This window comes from Marmota monax, unplaced genomic scaffold, assembly GCF_021218885.2.
Source record: "Marmota monax isolate L192 unplaced genomic scaffold, Marmota_monax_Labrador192_F-V1.1 WCK01_AAM20220418_F8-fsc00041, whole genome shotgun sequence".
NCBI lineage: Eukaryota > Metazoa > Chordata > Mammalia > Rodentia > Sciuridae > Marmota > Marmota monax.
The window spans coordinates 3,370,822-3,389,497 of record NW_026695238.1 but is presented as its reverse complement, the minus strand read 5'-3'; the positions used below and the strand labels follow the sequence as shown (position 1 = coordinate 3,389,497).

General features: G+C 43.3%; 1 protein-coding gene across 2 annotated transcripts in view; it reads right to left on the bottom strand.

Annotated features, from left to right (window-relative positions):
• LOC124089500 (sterol 26-hydroxylase, mitochondrial) overlaps positions 1 to 17,033 on the bottom strand; it is a 35,255-nt gene extending 18,222 nt beyond the window's left edge. Inside the window, exons 1-2 of one of the 2 annotated variants that reach the window (XM_058577572.1) lie at positions 16,459 to 16,594; positions 4,841 to 4,978 (exon numbers count right to left, since the gene is read on the bottom strand). Coding sequence is in view for 1 of the 2 variants with exons in the window: in XM_046439563.2 (XP_046295519.1) it covers positions 16,459 to 16,722 (264 nt within the window). In the remaining variant the exon portion in view is untranslated. Of the gene's footprint in view, positions 1 to 4,840; positions 4,979 to 16,458 lie in introns of both variants that reach the window. The other variant, XM_046439563.2, reaches the window with a different exon arrangement.
• Between the last annotated feature and the right edge of the window lie 1,643 nt (positions 17,034 to 18,676).

Here is an 18,676-nt window from a genome sequence, read left to right as displayed (position 1 = left end):
AGGGCCTGGCCATTACACCAAAGGATCCCTGAAGAGGAGACTGATGGTTTCCTATGAGGGAAATTCCCTTTATCAGGCCAAGAGAAGGACCCACAATGTAAAGCTCTGGGTCATAATAGTGAGAATCCTGTCAGCTGGGAATTTACTGTGGACAAAAAAGGTGACCCAGAGGACCCAGATCCCCTTGCTGAGGCCTGTGCTATTGGAACTGGCATTGATCTGACCCTTCATGTTCCCTTCAAAATGAACGGTGCTAGAGCAAAGGCCCAAGTCCCTCCTTTCCTAAGAAGGATCAGAGGACTCATGTCCTGATCAAGGTATGCTGGGGAATTGTGGGCAATCAAGGTTGTTAAAAACCTTTTCAGCCTTTTCAGACACTGAGGCACAAGTCACTAGGGTGCCGAGAAATTTCCATAGGTGTCGTCAAAAAATTACTTTAACTGAATTTGGAAGCAACTCTTCCAATTGGCCAATGGACGGGTATAATTTGGGGGTATTTCTTCTCCAAAGAAACAGAACCCATGGGATGTCTGCATACAGAGAGGTTTATTTTAAGGAAGGAGCTCACATGATATGGAGGTGGCAGGTCTGAAATCTGCAGGGCAGGCTGGGGATTCCAGCAGGAGTCCATGCAGAGTCTGAAAACAGTCCAGAGGCAGAATTTCATTTCTGGGACTTCCGTCTTTTCATTTAAGGCCTTCAACTGACTGGATGAGGCCCACCCACCTTATGAAGGATAAACTGCTTTATTCAAAGTCCAGCAATTTAAAGGTTAATCACATCTAAAAGACACTTTGCAGTTGCACCTAGACTGGCATTTGACCAAACAATTGGTTGCCATGGAAGTGAACACATAAAATCAATGGACACAGCTGATAAGTGTTTTTGAGCCAATATAATGTACTATGGAATGGATATGTTAAGTACATGGAATACAGAACTTGATTGTAAGGGATGTTTCTAATGGAGAAATGTCACAAAACAGTAATAGGGGGTCAAGTCAACCATGGGGAGGCCACTCAGATCCCTGAGTGCAGCCATAAAGTATCAATAAAGTAGTACAGGATGCCGGGGAGAGGAGGGTAAAAGGAAGACCACCACCTTGTTAGAGAACTGGTAGAGGCATCATGCTTAAAGAAACTCTCCAGCAGGCCTGGGGTTGTGGCTCAGTGGTAGAGTGCTTGCCTACCACGTGTAAGGCCCTGGGTTCGATCCACAGCACCACATAAAAAAAAAGTAACTAAAATAAAGGTATTGTGTCCATCTACAACTAAAAGAAAGTATTTTTTTTAAAAAAGAGAGACACTCTCCCTCAGAGTGAAGAGACTCAGGCCACTTGAGTCACTCAGCCCCAGAGAGTTTTGTCTTCTAATGTGTCAGTGACTAACAACCTTGGAGGCTAGAATCTGTGACAAAAAGATGTGGCTAGTAGCCTAATGGCTCTCTAAGGTTGTGGAGGTGGATCTTGCCTGATGTCACCCCTTTCCCCCACAAAATGCTGCATTTGAGAGAAAATAACTGACTTGTTATAGAACACTGTTAGACACCAAGAGACTGATGATGTTCAAGTATTGTCATGCCCTGATGTCACTATCTGGGATGGGCAGAAATGAGAATACCAACAAAGGAGGCAATGCATGTTTATGTATGATGAAAACACACACACACACGCACACACACACACAGGAATTCTCCCTTAGCCATACTTTCCATGGTTTCAGTTGATGGTGGACCCACAGACCAAAAACATTAAGTGGAAAGAACATTCATATAAATTTTTTACAATATATTATTATAGCTGTTATATTTTTATCTTACTTATTGTTGTTCATCTCTTACTGTGCCAATTCATGAATTAAGCTTTATCATAGATATTTACATATGGGAAAAAACATGGTACATATAGGGTTCAGCATTATCTGTGGTTCCACGCATCCACTAGGGGTCTGGGAATGAATACCTGTAGATAAGGAAGGACTATTATTAAGCCTCTTTCTTAAGCGGAAGTGGTATGTCTACGAAAGAAGTAAACCGGGTTGGGGTGGATCTCCTAAAAATCAAAGAGAGATCAGTAAGAGGAAAGAGATCAAGAGGTGGGGGAAGGGAGGTAGACAGGCTGGGGAGTGATATTGGCCAAATTATATTGTTATATTGTGTGCATATACAAACATGTAACAAATCCCATCATTAAGTACACTATAATGCACCAATAAAAATTATGTGAAAAAAAGAAGTAAACCAAACATTAGCTAGTCATTTTCTAGGAGCTGATCCAGATTCAGGGTCTATGTCAGCACCTTGGGTTTCTTGGGCACTTCATTGCACTGAAATTATTGATGGCTCCTGGGCCTGATTCAGGGAGGGATCAGCTAAGTTGAAAGCATGTGGGGTATACTGAGTTACTGCTACTGCACAGTCCCAACAAAAACTGTTCAAAACTGGCATGAAACCAGGAACAGTGGCACATGCCAGCCATGTGGGAGGCTGAGGCAGGAGGATTGCACCTCAACAACCTAGTAATACCCTGTCTCAAAAATAACAAAATATAAAGGGCTGGGATGTAGCTGAGTAGCACACCCCTGGGTTTAATCCCCAGCACCCCCCAAAAAAATTGGCATGGAAAAGAGAATTCTGTTCAGTGAACACAGCTGTAGCACTAGGTTTAAGAAAAAACACTGAAAAGCACTTTATCACATTTTCACTGACTCATGGCAGTATGGATTGGTGCCTAGCAGCAGGATCGACTGGTTGAGCAAGTCTCAGCCTCTCTGGAGATAAACATTATGGCAGCAAATCACACAAGACCACCACACCTCTCCCTACCTTCGTGATCTAAACAGAAGCCCACAGAAAAAGTCACCTAGGGATGAACATCAGTGGAATCAACAAGCTGGTTAGACAATAGTCACATGGATACACCATCACAGGGTATGGTAACTCATGTACAATTCAAGATTGGGGGCCAAAACAAAATCTAATGGTTACGGCACATGAGTTCAAGAAAGCCTGGCAGATCTGACCAGATTGCAAGCCACACAGGCCAGTGGTAAGGGAAACCCTGTGACACATAGTGAAGGGCACTGGCATTAACCTGTACTGTAAATAAACTATTAGATCCCTTGCCATTTTCTCAAGATTACTGCTGGGTATTGACTGTTATAAATATGGCACCATTATTTTCATCCACACAGTAGATGTGGCAAATTATTCACAGACCCTTAGATGGACTACAGTACATATGTGGATTCTCCAAAAGCATCCAATCAGATGATGGTGCCACCTTGATAGCAAAAAGAATCCAGAAGTGGCAATTATCTGAGACACTGACTGCACCTTTCATGCCCTATATTATCCTTGGGCAGCAGCAAGACAGAGCAGGTAGGACTCTGATTCTCCCAAGGTTTCCACCTGAGGGAAATTTTTTTTAAAATAAAAAGTTCTCACCAATGACCAGGTTAAGGAGCTTCTGACTCCTCCCTATAAGCTTTCCCCAAACCACAACATATGCAACATCCCTGAACTTGACCCATATATGACCTTCGTAAAGTGGTGCTAGTGAGTACCTCTACCATCTTTTGAGAGTCAAGTGCAGAGGGACCCAAAATACATATGCAGATCATCATATCAAGTGCTCTTCTTTGAAGAGCTCAAAGAAAGGACATGACTTGTGCAGAAATCCTGAGCCTGTCACACCCATCCTTTGCTCCTCGAATCTTCAGAGGACAGTCAGGGGACTCTAAGCCGTGTACTATCTCCTCGAGCTAAGAGTTACAAATGGACTCTTAACTCATTATTTTCATCATCTCATTCATGGTACACCTAAAAAACTTAAAAATGAGCAACAAATATACCACATAATAACTTTGAAATAAATATTTATGTATTTAGAGTTCTATTCTTTTGAGAAAATAGGCAAATGATTATGATAATATTCATATAACATAATATTAATGACATAATTGATATAATTAATGATAATAAATTACGTAATAAGCTCTAGATTATGATTTCCAACCTATTTTAATGCATCCGTGTCAATTTCATTGAGATATCTGCAGAATTGAAAACTTGGGACTTAATGAGTTAAAAGAGAAACTAAAAAAGATTAACTAGGTCACCAAGACTCAACTGCCACTGGATCACATGCTTAAGAAAGCCGATTTGGATATGAATGTGGCAATTCATCATAAGAGTAACTCACATTGAGCATGATTTTTAAGTATGAGATTGAGGAAGTGGAAAGAGAACCTGATTGGCTGTAAGAGACACAAACCAGATAGTTAACTCCTCTCATTCTGCTATCTTTCTTCCCATTCCTTCTCCTTAGGAAACTAAGCTACTGGAATTTGCAAAGTAGCAAACAGAATTAAGAAGTGAATGGCTTAAACTTGGTGCTTCTTTTCCACCAGCTATGCTTGCTGTCTTGGGCAATCATGGATAGTGATGATAATGATCATGTGTAGAAGGTGATAATTCCTAAGATGATCCTCATGTGGTCCACACATCAGAGGGTGGGAGACCATCTAAGATGCTAGAAGGCAAACAAGAAGAATCTACTGAGCCAGGTGCAGTGGAGCACTCCTGTGATCCAGCTACTTGGGAGGCTAAGGCAGAAGGATCATAAGCTCCAGGGCAGCCTCAGCAACTTAGCAAGATCCTGTCTCAAAATTAAAAATAAATAAAAAGGATGGAGATGTAGCTCAGTGATAGAACACCCTTGAGTTCAGTCAGCTCTTGTCCACAGGGTACCTAACACACTCTGCCACCATTCTCAACTTGATTGCTGGCAAACAAAGAATGTGAATCTGAGAATACATAGAAACTTCCTACAGACACTGACCACAGAAAGTGTCCCCTTCGCAAAAGATGACAGAACAAGTACTGGGCGCAGTGGGGCACCTCTATAGTCCCAGCAGCTTGGGAGGTTGAGGCAGGAGGATCACAAGTTCAAGGCCAGCCACAGTAACTTAGGAACATCCTGTTTCAAAATAAAAAATAAAAAGGGCTGGAGCTATAGTTCAGAAGTAAAGTGAGTTACTTTCAATTACCAGTGCCTCCCTCCCCAAAAAAAGAACATTATTAACTTTCTGATTTGGTCTCTTTGGTCTCCTCCTGTTATTGTTGGCCTCTTTTGGACACTTGTCACAGGTTGTTCCAAGGTTGTCAGCCAGTTCCTGCCGGCTGGCTGATTAGGTGCAGGTGATGACAGCTTTCGTTGCACTCCAAATGGTGCTGAGCTGCTGTCTGTCCTCCAAATAGGCCTGACCAACCTACATGGAGTCATGGCCGTGCCCACTTTCATCTAATGTTGCCTAAAACAAACAGAATAAGCTGGGTGCGGTGGTGCATGCCTGTAGTCCCAGCTACTCAGGAGGCTGAGGCAGGATAGCAAGTTCAAGTCCAGGCTGGACAACTTAGCAAGACCCTGTCTCAAGTCTGGGATATAGCTCAGTGGTAAAACATTCACCTAGCATGCAAGAGGCCCTAGGTTCAATCCCCAGTGGTGAGTGGGTGGGGAACTGTGATCCTCTGCAACAAGACAGATGGGAGGTCTGTAAAGAGCTGCTTGAGGCCACCTCTTCTACTCAACCCTCATCTCACCTGGGAGACTGTCATGAAACCGCATCTCATTGCCTCCCTGTGAGTTCCCACAAGACATGAGCCTTCCAACCCGGCCTGCCTCAGAAAAGAGCTACAGAGCATACAGTCCCTTAGCTGCAGCCTGGAAGGGGCTTGATGGCAGCAAGGACACCCTACAATCCATGCTGAAGTCATCTGTCTCCTTGTGTTTTGGTGTTGTCATTTGGGGTGTGTGGGACAAGGTGGGTGACCCCTTTGGCTTATTCGTTTTTCACTATCTATGTAGGTAATAAACTGTCTAAATCTAAGAGTGGCTCTTTGTATCTTTACTGGCTGAATCTCTCAGGCCTTGGCTTTGACGTGTCTTGTGTGTATGAGCTTACCTATATTTTCTCATCAGTTAAAAGAAGGAATTATAATACTAGTGGACCCCAAAGATACATGGTGGCTAGCCTTCGTGTTAAGGGTAGATAATCCCAAGCGGGCCCTGGAATCTGTTAACTAAATGATAAGGATGGTGTCCAGAAAGCACTAATCTGCCTCCAAGGCAAAGGGTTGTAACCGGAGAGGTGCAGAGGCTGGGAGTCAGGGAGTAGAACTGAAATCTTACGTAATACGCACAAACTCTCTTTTTAACATTTATTTATTTATTTATTTATTGATGTAGGAAAAATAAAAAGCTTTCAGCTGTTCAAAGTGTTGGGAACCCCCAAATTTAGACAACTGAGCTCTGAATTCTGTGTACTTTTAGAACTCAAGAAGTGACAGAGCCAAAAAGTGGAAACAACCCAAATGTCTATCAATGGACAATGGCTAAACAGATTATGATGTATCCCTACAATGGAACATTATCCAGCCATAAAAACAAATGAAGTATTGATGCTGCAATATGGATAAAGCTTGTTGCAAACATTAAGTAAAAGAAGCTTCTCATAAAAGGCCACATGCTGCAAGATTGCATTTCCATGCAATGTTCATGACATGCAAATCCATAGACAGGAAGTAGATTAGGGGTCACCAGCAGCTGGGAGAGAGATGAGTAAATGAGGGGTGACTGCTAAGGGGGTACCAGGTTTTTCTCTAGGGTGTTGGTTGTACAATGTGTAAATATACTAAAAAACATTTAATTATAAACGGGTGAAAAAAATGTGGTACATATACAGAATGGAATTTTACTCAGCATTAAAAGAGAATAAAATCATGGCATTTGCAGGTAAATGGATGGTGTTGAAAAAGACAACACTAAGTGAAGTTAGCCAATCCCCAAAAAAACAAATGCCGAATGTTTTCTCTGATATAAGGAGGCTGACTCATAGTGGGGTAGGGAGGGGGAGCATGGGAGGAATAGATTAATTCTAGATAGGGCAGAGGGGGAGGGAAAAGGGAGGGGGCAGGGGATTAGCAAGAATGGTGGAATGTGATGGACATCATTATCCAAAGTACAGGTATGAAGACTCCAGTTGGGTGTCAACCTACTTTATATACAAACAAAGATATGAAAAATTATGGTATATATGTGTAATAAGAATTGTAATGCAAAAAAAAGTACATGTATAAAGGCATGAATTGGCGTGAACACACTCTATATACAAAGACATGAAAAATTGTACTCTACATGTGTAATAAGAATTGTAATGCATTACGTGTCATGTATTTAAAAACTAAAATCAATAAAACTAAAAAAAATTAAATAAAATACAAAATAATAATAATTATTATTATTATTGTAAACGGGTGAATTGCATAGTATGTAATTATCTCAATCTGTTACCACAAAACACAAAAAGGAACATTTAAGTTACCTGAAATCTACTTCCCACCCAAAATCTGATGACTGCTCTTGGTTGTTAAACTAATTGGGGGCTTGTTTGGTTTAGCAATAGAGGCTCCTTGGGGAAGCTCTCATCTCAGCTAAACACGAAAAGCACAAGAAATAGCCCTGACAACTAGAGCGAACTCACCAACGCCCAGCACTGTTCTGCCAGGGTCAACAAATCAGGCCCCCAAAGCTAGCAGCCAGCAGTTGGATAAACAAGAGTGACCTAACTCCAGGCACAGGCCACCAGTGTCTATATGGCTGACAGATGACAGAAAGAAGGCCCATTCTGGGTCACAGGCAGGGGAGTACAGCAGGGAAAGCCCATCTGAGTGCTGCCAAAGTGTCATCAGGAGTTAACCCCAACCCCTCACACAAGTGCAATCCACAGCTCCAAGTGACAGGAGGTGCCAAATAATTAACAGCATTCCCAGCTTCTCCTCGCTCTGCACCTTGCCGTGAAGGAGCTCTCCAAGATCAGAGCAAGCTGGTGGCGCAATTTGGACTCAGGATGAGTGGAATTACTTACATTCTTTTTTTTATTTTTTCAATTTTAGTTGTAAATGGACACAATACCTTTATTTTATTTTTATGTGGTGCTGAAGACAGAACCCAGTACCTCACACATGCTAGCTAGGCAAGTGCTCTACCACTGAGCCAGGACCCCAGCCCACTATTCTTTATTATGAATATGTTAGTGTTGAAAATTCAGTCAAAAACACCCATGTACCCACTTTTCTCAAATTAAGACAAGTTCATATTTATCATATTTGCTTTAAGTATTTTTCAATACTTATGTATTTATTTTAAAATTATAAAATGAATTACTGAACTTAAGTATTACATAGTAGAAACTAGATATTTTAAAAAGACTTTATACATATATGTTTATACATATATAATAATATCTGGTGGAAACTTTCTTCTTTCTTTTTTTTTGGTTAGGGCTCTACCACTGAGCTACATCACCAGCCCATATTCTTCAAATATTTTTTAATGAAAAATTTCATACAAAGTCCCCTTTTTAGTCTTCCTTAGTCCTTTTGCCCTTCCTCCCCAGAGTAACAACTACCCTGAATTTGAAGTGCATTCTTCCCGTAAATGATTATATAACTTTATTATACACACACACAGAAAGCACATATACATATCAACATGTAGGTACACATGGATATGTATGTAGTTATCTAATGATAACTTATAGAATTTCTATGTGGTTTATAATTCATATAAGTAAGGCAGAAGGATCACAAGGTCAAGGCCAGAATGATCAGTTTAGTGAGACTTTATCTCAAATAAAGTATAAAAGGATGGAAGAATAGCTCAGTGATAGAACATCCCTGGGTTCAATTTCCCCAGTACTACAAAATACAAACAAACAAAAAATAAATCATAGAAGTGGTCTTCTATTGTATATATTATTCTGTACTCAACTTTGCTTTGAGTTTTCCATATTGTTGATGGACATTTCACACTTCTGATCTTTTTTTTTCTTGGTTTGGGGATTGAACCCAGGGCTTCCTGCATGTTAGACAAGAACTTTACCTCAGCCCAGCCATAATTTTTTATTTTATTTTATAAACAAAGCTTACAAAAAGACATTTTTGTGTATGTCATTACTTCAACACTCAGAAAAGTTTCTGTTTCTCTGAAAGAATATAAAAATGTGTACCAGAGAGGTGGATAGTAAGAATTTCCCTCTGAGGGCTAGGGCTGTAGCTCAATGGTAGAGCGCTTGCCTTGCATGTGTGAGACCCTGGGTTCAATCCCCAGCACCACATAAAAATAAACAAATAAAAATAAAGATATTGTGTCCAACTACAACTAAAAAAATATTTTAAAAAATAATAATTTCCCCTGATTTTGTGACCTAGAAAAACAATGGGATATAATGGGATGAAGGTAGGGGAGCATCCCAAAGTGATTCAAGAAGAAGCTGCACCTGGGATGCCCTCAAGGAGACCCTCAGAAAACCAAAAGCACTGTCCACCCCTGCGGCCAGCTCCCACAGCAACCAAGGGAAACTTCAGGGGGCTAGAACAACACAACGTGGTCTGCAAATCCTGCCAGGCTGATCAGTGAGAATACCAAAAAAGAGGCAAAGGTCAAAAGAGGATTCAAAAGTAAAGACTCAGAGCCCAACAGGGATACAGGATGGGAATGGGTGTCAAAAGATTCCCAAAATATTATGTTGGACAGAGATACATATAGTCAACCAGGTTTTATCTCCTGCTCTCAATTTCTTTGCTTTTTTGTTTTCTTTTACACTCGTGGGTACTGAACCCAGGGGTGCTGTACCACTGAGCTACATCCCCAGCCCTTTTTAAATTTTATTTTGAGATAGTGTCTCATTAAGTTGTCCAGGCTGTCCTCAAACTTGCCATCCTCCTGCCTCAGCCTCTCAAGTCACTGGGATTTTTGCCTGGCTGCTATTGTTTTTGTTTTGTTTTGTTTTTAATCACAAAAGGTAATAAATATGTGGACACAGTTAAAATCCAAAAAATGTAAAAGGGTGTTGATGGCAAGGATGTCTTCCTCCTGACTTTCATGTCCGGAGTCCAAAACCCCTATACAGAGGCAACCCTTGTTGTCCATTTCTTGTGTGTTCTTCTAGAGATTTTCTTTGTCATCATTAGTAGTTGTTCTCATGGTGCCAAGGACCTAGGGCAGGGTCTAGTGCATGCTAGGCAAGTATTCTACCCTTGAGCTACACCCCCAGCCCTCCAGAGGTATTTCATGCATACACAAACATACATATAATCATATCTGCCTCATACTCTTTCTTTATCCACAAATGATGGCACATTACATATTTTGGCACCTTACCTTCTTCCCGAGTCTTAGCAAACAATTCATAGTAGTACAATGGATTGCCCCATTCTTTTTAGAGGTTGCCTAAAACCCCATCTTGTGGATGGGCCATAGTTTAATTAGGCTTCTATTGTGGAACATTTAAGTCACTCTAATCTTTCCCAGCCGCATAGAATGCTGCCTTAAACATTCTTCAGTACCTCACTGACCACAGTGGTGCTGTAAGATAAAACCCTGGCAGTGCAATTGTTAAGCTGGTATGAGCCCTGCATTTTTTACCTCCATACCTAGCCTCAAATTTCCCATTCTTGAGGCTTAAAGGCAGTGGACTCCATTCTCCCACAGCCTAATAGAGAACCTGTTCATGTCTGCCAAATGACACTGAAAAACACACCTATAAGCTCTGGTAGGCGTAAAGGTGTCGGGGAAGAAGATCTATTCAATCAATAAAAAGAGAATGTGTTAACAGAATAGAGGTGATCGTTACTAAATGCAGAAGACGGGGAGCCAAACAGCAAGGCTGTAGCAGCATTCACCTCTCACTCTCCAAGGGAGAGCCCCACTTCACCCAAGGGAGGGGCATCTGAGAAGCTCATTCAACCAGGTTTCTCCATGGTCTAAGTGGAATTTCCTTCCATACAATTCCACTCCTTTAGTTCTGGGTCCTTGCATACAAGCAGTCTACTAATGTAGTCATTCACTTTTCTCCCTAGGTACCTGGATCCTTGGGACAATGTAGTGAATTAAACATGGCTACAGATTCTTGGACATCTCTTCCCTTAGAAAGTCTACGTCTTCTCTAGAGCCTATGGATGCTGCAACTTCTCTGATGAATGAAATATAGTGAACATGCTGTTGTGCCCATTTCCAGGCCCAGGCCTTAAGAAATGGATAAATTCTACTTTCTGTCTCTTAAACACTTACTCAGGACTGCTAGCACTATGTAAGAAGACTATCTTAACACCTCCATGCTGTGAGGAAGCCCAAGCCAGCCCTGCAAGAGACAGAGACCCAGCTGTTCTAGGCCAAACCAGCCTGGCCACCAATCATGCCATGGAAGAAGGCTTTCTGGTCATTCCAGCCCCAGCAGATGTGACATATCAGTCAAAAGTCAGACTTGAAGTCCAGACATAAGGCTCCACTTGAGCAATTCTTCAGCCATTTGAACTGAATCCCCCTCGACTCCCTCATGAAATAGAGAAAAGTCCTCTTCATGGTACCCTGCTCAAATTCCTGACCCACAAGATTGTAACTCCAGCAAAATGTTTTTTATTTTAAGCCACTATATTTGGGGATAGTTCATTATGCAATAATACAGAACCAGAACAGGGCATGTTTGCATGACAGAGTAATATGACCCTGAGGGGACTGATCACCTCACAAAATAAACACGGGGGCACTCCAGTCCACACAGTTGTTTCTGTGGGTTTGGTCAATGTGAGTCAATCCCCAATAATCTGCCCATGCTGATTGTGCTGACAAAGTTTAGTTTCTGAGCCAGGTGTGATGGCATGTGCCTATAATGCAAGTTATTAGGGAGGCCAAGGCAAGAGGATTGCCAAGTTTGAGGCTGGCCTTGGCAACTTAGTGAGACCCTGACTCAAAAGAAAAAAAAATAAAAAGGGCTTGGAGTATAGCTTACTGGTAGAATGCCCCTGGGTTCAATCTCCCCAACCCCCACCCCGACAATTTAATTTCTGCACTAGAAACACTAAGAACTGAAGGGCCAGGCTCAACCGGTCTGCCTTCCTCCTTCACTGTATCTCCTTCACTCTATCTTAGGTCAAACTACCCAGAGCAGGGAGCTGGGAAGACAAGTGTCACAGAAGTTTACCACTAGGAGCGTCCACTGCCCACTGCCACTCCTGAAACCTAAGACCGTGCCTGGTGCTGCAGGGACACAGGTGGAAAAGATGTAGGCTCAGCTCCCAGAGCTTTACCAGCCCAGTCTCTAAGCCATTAAACAGGTGATGACAAGAAACATGATACATGAAATGACAAATATGTGCTCAGGCAATCGGGGTCCACAGAAGGGACCAGTCCAGGTAGTCCACAATCCCACAATCAGAGCTATAGAGCAGATAAATCTCACAATTCTCAGAACAACATCTTTGAAAGACAAAAGTTTGGTAGAGATTTAACATATGTCAATGTTTCTTTTTTCTACTTTTTTTTTTTTTTTTGTGTGTGTGTGTGTGTGTTGGGGATTGAACCCAGGTCCTTCCCAAGCTTGGCAAACACTCTACCACTGAGCTATATCCCTGTCTCTCTGGCACTGTTAACATCATTGTTTGGCAGTTCCCTTAAATGTTTCAATGCTTCCCTAAGATGACTGTATTATTTTTATGTGTGATGATGTGGGGAGTTTTGTCTGTGTTTGTTTTGTGAGGTTTTGGGGGGATTTTTTTTCAGCCATGTTGGGGACCAAATCCAAGGCCTGGAACATGCTGGGCAAGTACTCCACCAGTGAGCTATGCCCTCAGCACCTCTGCTTTAAAAAAAAAAAAAAAATAAGGATGCAGAGGACTTCATAAGTTGGCTACCCTGACACCCCTTCCTCTTCTCCCTTTTGGGTGGGAGCCACCCAGTTTGGGTGGGGGGCCTCAACCCTCACTTTAGGAGTGAAGCTGCATAGGGCTAAGCTAATTAAAATGTGTCTCTCTCTGTTCTGGCCATTATGATGGACTCCAGGATGGGCAATTAACCCAGGCCAACCTAGTCAACCAACTTCTACAAGACAGCAGCGCCAAAAGAACTGCAGAAAAATAAACTGTAGCTTGATGACTTCATGCCTCTTGCTATGATTTGATTATATCTTGATCCCCAGAGATTCATGTGCTGGAAACCTGGTTCTGAAACTAATAGTATTAAAAAGTGGTGGGACCTTTAAGGATAGAACTTCATGGGCTAGAGTTATGCCTCAGCGGTAGAGCACTTGCTTGGCATGTGTGAGGCCCTGGGTTCAATCCTCAGCAATGCATATAAGTAAATAAATTAAATTAAAGACTCATTGACGACTAAAAAATATTTTTTAAAAAAGAGTAAAACTTCATGGGAGGTGACTGGGTCATAACCACCCTCATGATGGAAACAGCTTAGTTCCAGTGAGCAGAGCTAGCCTCTCCCGGCTCTATTTCTTCTTATCTTGCCATGTGACCTCTCTCCGCACACATACTTGCCTCCTCTCCTACTTCTCCGCCATGTTATGGCACAGCCAAGAGGACCCTCACCAGTCACTGGTACCTCATACTCTTTGGATTTTTCAGAATTATAAGCCAAATAAACCTCTTTTCTTTAAAGTTACCCAGCCTCCGGTATTTCATTACAGCAACACAAAATGGACTAAGGCAGAAAATTATTACTGAGTAGCATTGTTGCTATGATGATACCTAAGAACATGGAAGTGGCTTTTGAACTAGGTAATGAGCAGGGGTTGGAAGAGCTTGGAGTCGTCAATGGGTCTTTTATTTAAACAAAGCACTGTGGGCAATTCTGGTGAGGATGCAAATAAAGAGACTTGGAAGGAGCTAGATATTCTTTTTTAAAAATATTTTTTAGTTGTAGATGAATTCAATACCTTTATTTTATTTATTTGTTTTTATGTGGTGCTGAGGATCCAACCCGGTGCTTCACACATGCTTGGCAAGCACTCTACCACTGAGCCACAATCCCAGCCCAGGAACTAGATATTCTTAGAGATTGCCTAAATTGTTGTGACTGCAATGATGATAAAAATGAGGACAGTAAAGAACATGCAGACAAGGTCTCAAATAAAAAGGAAAAATATATCTTATTGGAAATCAGAGAACAGGCCATCCTTGTTATTAAGTAGCAACGAACTTAGCTGAATTGCATCCATGCCCTACAGCTTTGTGAAAGGCCAAATTTAGGGTGATGACTTAATAGGTATCCGGCAAAAGAAATTTCTAAGCAAAATACAGAAGGAGCTGTGTGGGTACTTTAAAATATATATACAGTAAGCCCCTGTCTCAAAATCAAAAAGGAAAAGGGTAGGGATGTAGTTCAGTGGTAGAACAACCCAGGTTTAATCCCCAGTACCTCAAAAAAAATGCTCAACAGAGCCACGAAAGTGATGAAGCCATAGCCAGGACCCAAGACAGCCAGGGCAACCAGTGGCATGCAGCACTCACCTGAGAAGGTCACAAATGCCTGCATGAAACCCAGCTGTCCTCCTGCATCAACCTCTGGAATTCAGGAAGTCTGGGGCAGGAAAGGGGGAGGGGGAAGCAGGGCTGCCTAAGAGGCCCATTCCCCACCCCAGTGTGCACAGGACGTAGGACTTGGAGCTTTTAAGACTTAATGTCTATGCTGCAGAGTTTCAGTCTTGCTGGGGGCCAGAGAATAGAAATGTTTATCCTATCCCTGCCCTGCCATTGTATCGGAGAAAGACAAAACTTGTTTTTTATTTTACGGGTTCACATCTGGAAGAAGTTTGCCTGTGTCTCAGATGAAACTTCAGACTTTTTTGAGTTGATACTCAAAACAAATTAAGATTCCGAGAACTATTGGCCTGAATGAATGCATTGTGCAAAGGACATGAACTTCACGGGCCAGTAGTGGGTGTGCTTTGTCCCTTCAAAGGTTTGTGTGTTGGAAACTTGGTTCCCAATGTAGCAGTACTGAAAGGTGGTGGGATTAAGAAGAGGGGCTGAGTGGAAGAAGTTTGGGTCCTGACTATCACAGGGGGATGCTCTCACAGAGGGAATTAGTTCCTACAAAACGATGCTCTCACAGGGGGAATTAGTTCCTACAAAAGTGAGTTTTTATGAAAGAGGAAGCCTGGCTCCTTCCTAGTCTCTTGCATCCTCTCACTATTTGACCTCTCTCTGGCATACCCTTCCTGTCATGTGATGCCATCTGCCGTGGTATACACAGAGATACCAGAGCTGACCAGATGGGGCTGCAGACCTTGGACTTTTATCCTCCCAAACTGCAAGCTCAGTAAACCTCTTTTCTTTACAAAGTACCCAGACTTGGATACTTTGTTACAACAACACAAGACAAAGACAAATTTCTAGAGAAATTACCCTTGAAAGACATTCAATTATTGAAGTTTTTCATCCTATGAGCATATAAAAGTGCTTCAGATTTTAAGCCAGTATGAATAGTAACCAAACCAATTCTAACTGATTTGTATCATGTATGTCACTGAAACACATCCTCTTCCTCAGTAGAGCAATTGGGTTTTGCAGATGTACAACACTCTGCTCTTTACTTACACCAGCCTTTGTAATGGGGAGGGCTAATTTATTTTCCATGGGGCAATTCAGGTTCGAGTGATCCAAGATCTTTGGGGGCTCTCCTTTAAAAGACCACACATCCTGGGGTTTCTCCAGCTTCCTCTTCCTCGTCCCAAGGCCATCTAGAATTTCTTTGGTAGCTGCTCATCTAGAGCCAATCTCCCTCTGAGAAATTCTCAGTCCATAGCCTTGGGCATTCACTGGGCCTTTCATATTTCTAGAGAATTGAATTGAAGGGGAACTTCATGGGACTCTGGTTTCTGGGCTTAAAGGAGTCAGATCCACAGGGAGTAATTTCTTAACCCTCTCTCAGTACCTTCTGATCTGTCCCCCAAGCCTTAGAAATGTGAATCCAACAGGGACCTCAAGAGAGACACAGCCACATGGGCAAGTGCAGAGGATGCAGCTGTGATCCTCCCTAAGTTAGTTGCTTTGGAAGACTGTGGCAGCCAACATCACTGCAGATGATTCTGCATCCTCTGACAGTTTGTACACTTCCATCTGTCATTCTCTTCCCAAGACAGCTCTCCCAACCTCTGTCCCCCTTCTTTTATTGGAGGGTACTAGGGGTTGAACCTAACATTCACACATACTATGAAAGTGCTCTACCGCTGAGCTACACCCCCAGACATTTTTATTTTGTATTTTGAGACAGGTTCTCACCAAGTGATTGAGGCTGCCCTGGAACTTGCTATCCTCCTGCTTCAGCCTGCAGAGTAGCTGGCATTACAGGCTGGCATTACAGGCTACCTTGCCTATCCACTTGAAGTTTAGCCTCCAAGTCTCCTCCTTGCTGATGCCTTTCTTATGCATACCACTCATCCGCACATTTTCCCTACAAACTTCCAGTTTGTGACGTGCCTCTTTTGGCCCAGAGTTAACTTCCTTAACTAAGTCTCCTTTACTTTTGTCCAACGTCTCCCTCACCTTCAGCTTCTGGGTCCCATTGCCCCACTCCCACCCTCAGGTCTCATGTCCCCACCTGGTTACCTGGAGCTCATGCAAGCGCAGTACATAGCCTTGCACGAACAGCTGGAAAAAAAAGCGCAGCTGCCCTTGCTTTGGGAGCTCGTCCAAGCTTCGCAGCCGCCGCCGATCGCCAGGACTGGCTCCTGGTCCCTCGGCTGCCTCGTCCGCCGGGAGGGTGGCAGGGATCGCAGCTTTGGCTCTGGCCCCGTGTGGGCAGAGGCCACGGCCGGCCGCTCGCGTGGTCAGCAGCGCCCACCTCAGCCTCGCGCAGCCCAGCGCAGCCATGGATGGTACTGGGGAGGCCGGGCACCCGGGCCAGCCTGGGAGGCTGAACTGAGGGGCGGATTCAAAGGCAGGGGTGACCCGGGGGGTGGGGGTCGGGGGTGGGGGACGGGCCAAGGAAAGGCGGGCCAGGCTCCTTCCTGTTCACTTTTGTCGCGGTCCCCACCCTTGCAAAGGGCAGCCTAGCGAACACACTGCAGCCACCTTCTCCGGATGGAAGCTCCGGGCCCGGGGACACGGTGACTTGGCGGGACCCACCGCGCTCGGGCGCTGCCTGCCTCCCCCACCTCCTCCCTAGCCCACGCTGCCGCAGACGCCCGAGGAAAACTTTTTACTGGCTCTGAACCGTGGGCGGGAGTCCTGCCCTCCATTTCCAGGAGCTGCAGGCCCCACCCCGTGAGATCCGCCTTCGCCGGCGGGCCGGGCGCCATCGCCCCAGCGGTCCGCACTTCCCGGACCGACCTGGAACCGGCTCCGAGGCTCGGCTGCCCCGTTGGCTTTTCCTATTGGTCTCCAGCAGAGATCCTGGAATCGGAGCGCTGAGCTAGGAAAAAGCCAAAAAGGTCCAGCGGCCAAGGTCATCTGACCCCTGGAGCTGGGAAAACGAACAAAGAAATTAAATATTAGTGAAGTTTTAAAATGCACCTCCCCAGCCCATCCGCTAAAGCAGGATGTTTCAAACTACAAATTGAGACCAGCATTAGTGGGTTGTGACAAAGATTACTTTCAATAAAATGAAAAGAATAAAATAGTACCAAAAAGAAAAAAAAAAAAACTGTAAGAAGAAAAAGTTTTGTTTAATGAATCCTTTGTTTCATGCATATTCAAAGTATGGTTTTCAGCCAAGCACGTTACACAGGAGGCTGAGGCAGAAGAATCACAAGGTCCGGGTCAGCCTCCACAACTTTGGGAGATCCTGTCTTAAAATACAAAATTAAAAGGTCTAGGAATGTAGCTCAGTGGTAGAGCACTTGCCTAGCCTAAGCAAAGTTCTTGGGTTCAATCCCCAGGACTGCAAAGAAGAAACACCTCATATAAATATTAAATAAGAACAGAATCAAAGGTTATTTAGCCCACGAATGAAGAATGCAGCAGGATAATAAAACTGGCTTTAAAGACATCTAAAGAATTGTTTGTAGCCAGCCAGAGGAAAAAGGGACCTCTTAAATTCAAACAATTAGACCGACAGTTGATGTGACTGGTTGTAAACTTTTTGTTTATACTAGGGTGCATAGTTTTGTAACCCAAGTTCACCCCAGGGTGAGTTGCAAAGCCAATAAGCACAACCAGGAGAAAAAAAAAGGATAAACAAAGACTTTTTGCAGCAAGTAATGACAGTGTTAGAGACAACTCTCAAAGCAGTATTCTACCCAAACAATTTTAGAAAGCAAGGGATTTTTTACTAGGGAAAATTATACATTTTCACATATAGGAAAGATTCATCATCCCATGTAGAGTTGGGAACATTATTTAGCGTGTTCAATTTGAGATCATACTACATATTTAAAAGAAAACATGCCACCAGATGTGGAGGTGCCTCCTGCAATCCCAGTGACTCAGGAGGCTGAGGCAGGAGGATTGCAAGTTCAAGGCCAGCCTGGGCAAATTAGCAAGACCCTATCTCAAAATAAAAAACAGAAAAAGGGCTTAAGATTTGACCCAGTGGTTAAGTACCCCTGGGTTCAATCTCTAATACAAAAAAGAAAGGGGGGAGTACGGTGGTACATGCTGTAGTCAGGAACTCTGCAATTTGGCAACTTGGGAGACTTAGGCAGGAGGATTGCAAATTGGAGGCCAGCTTGCCAATGTAGTGAGACCACTTCAGAAGGAAAGAAAGAAGAAAGAAAAAAGAAAGAAAGAAAGAGAAGGAGAGAGGGAGGGAGGGAGGGGAAGGGAAGAAAAGAAAAGAGGGGGATGTAACTCAGACATAGAGCATCCTTAGATTTAATCCCCAGTA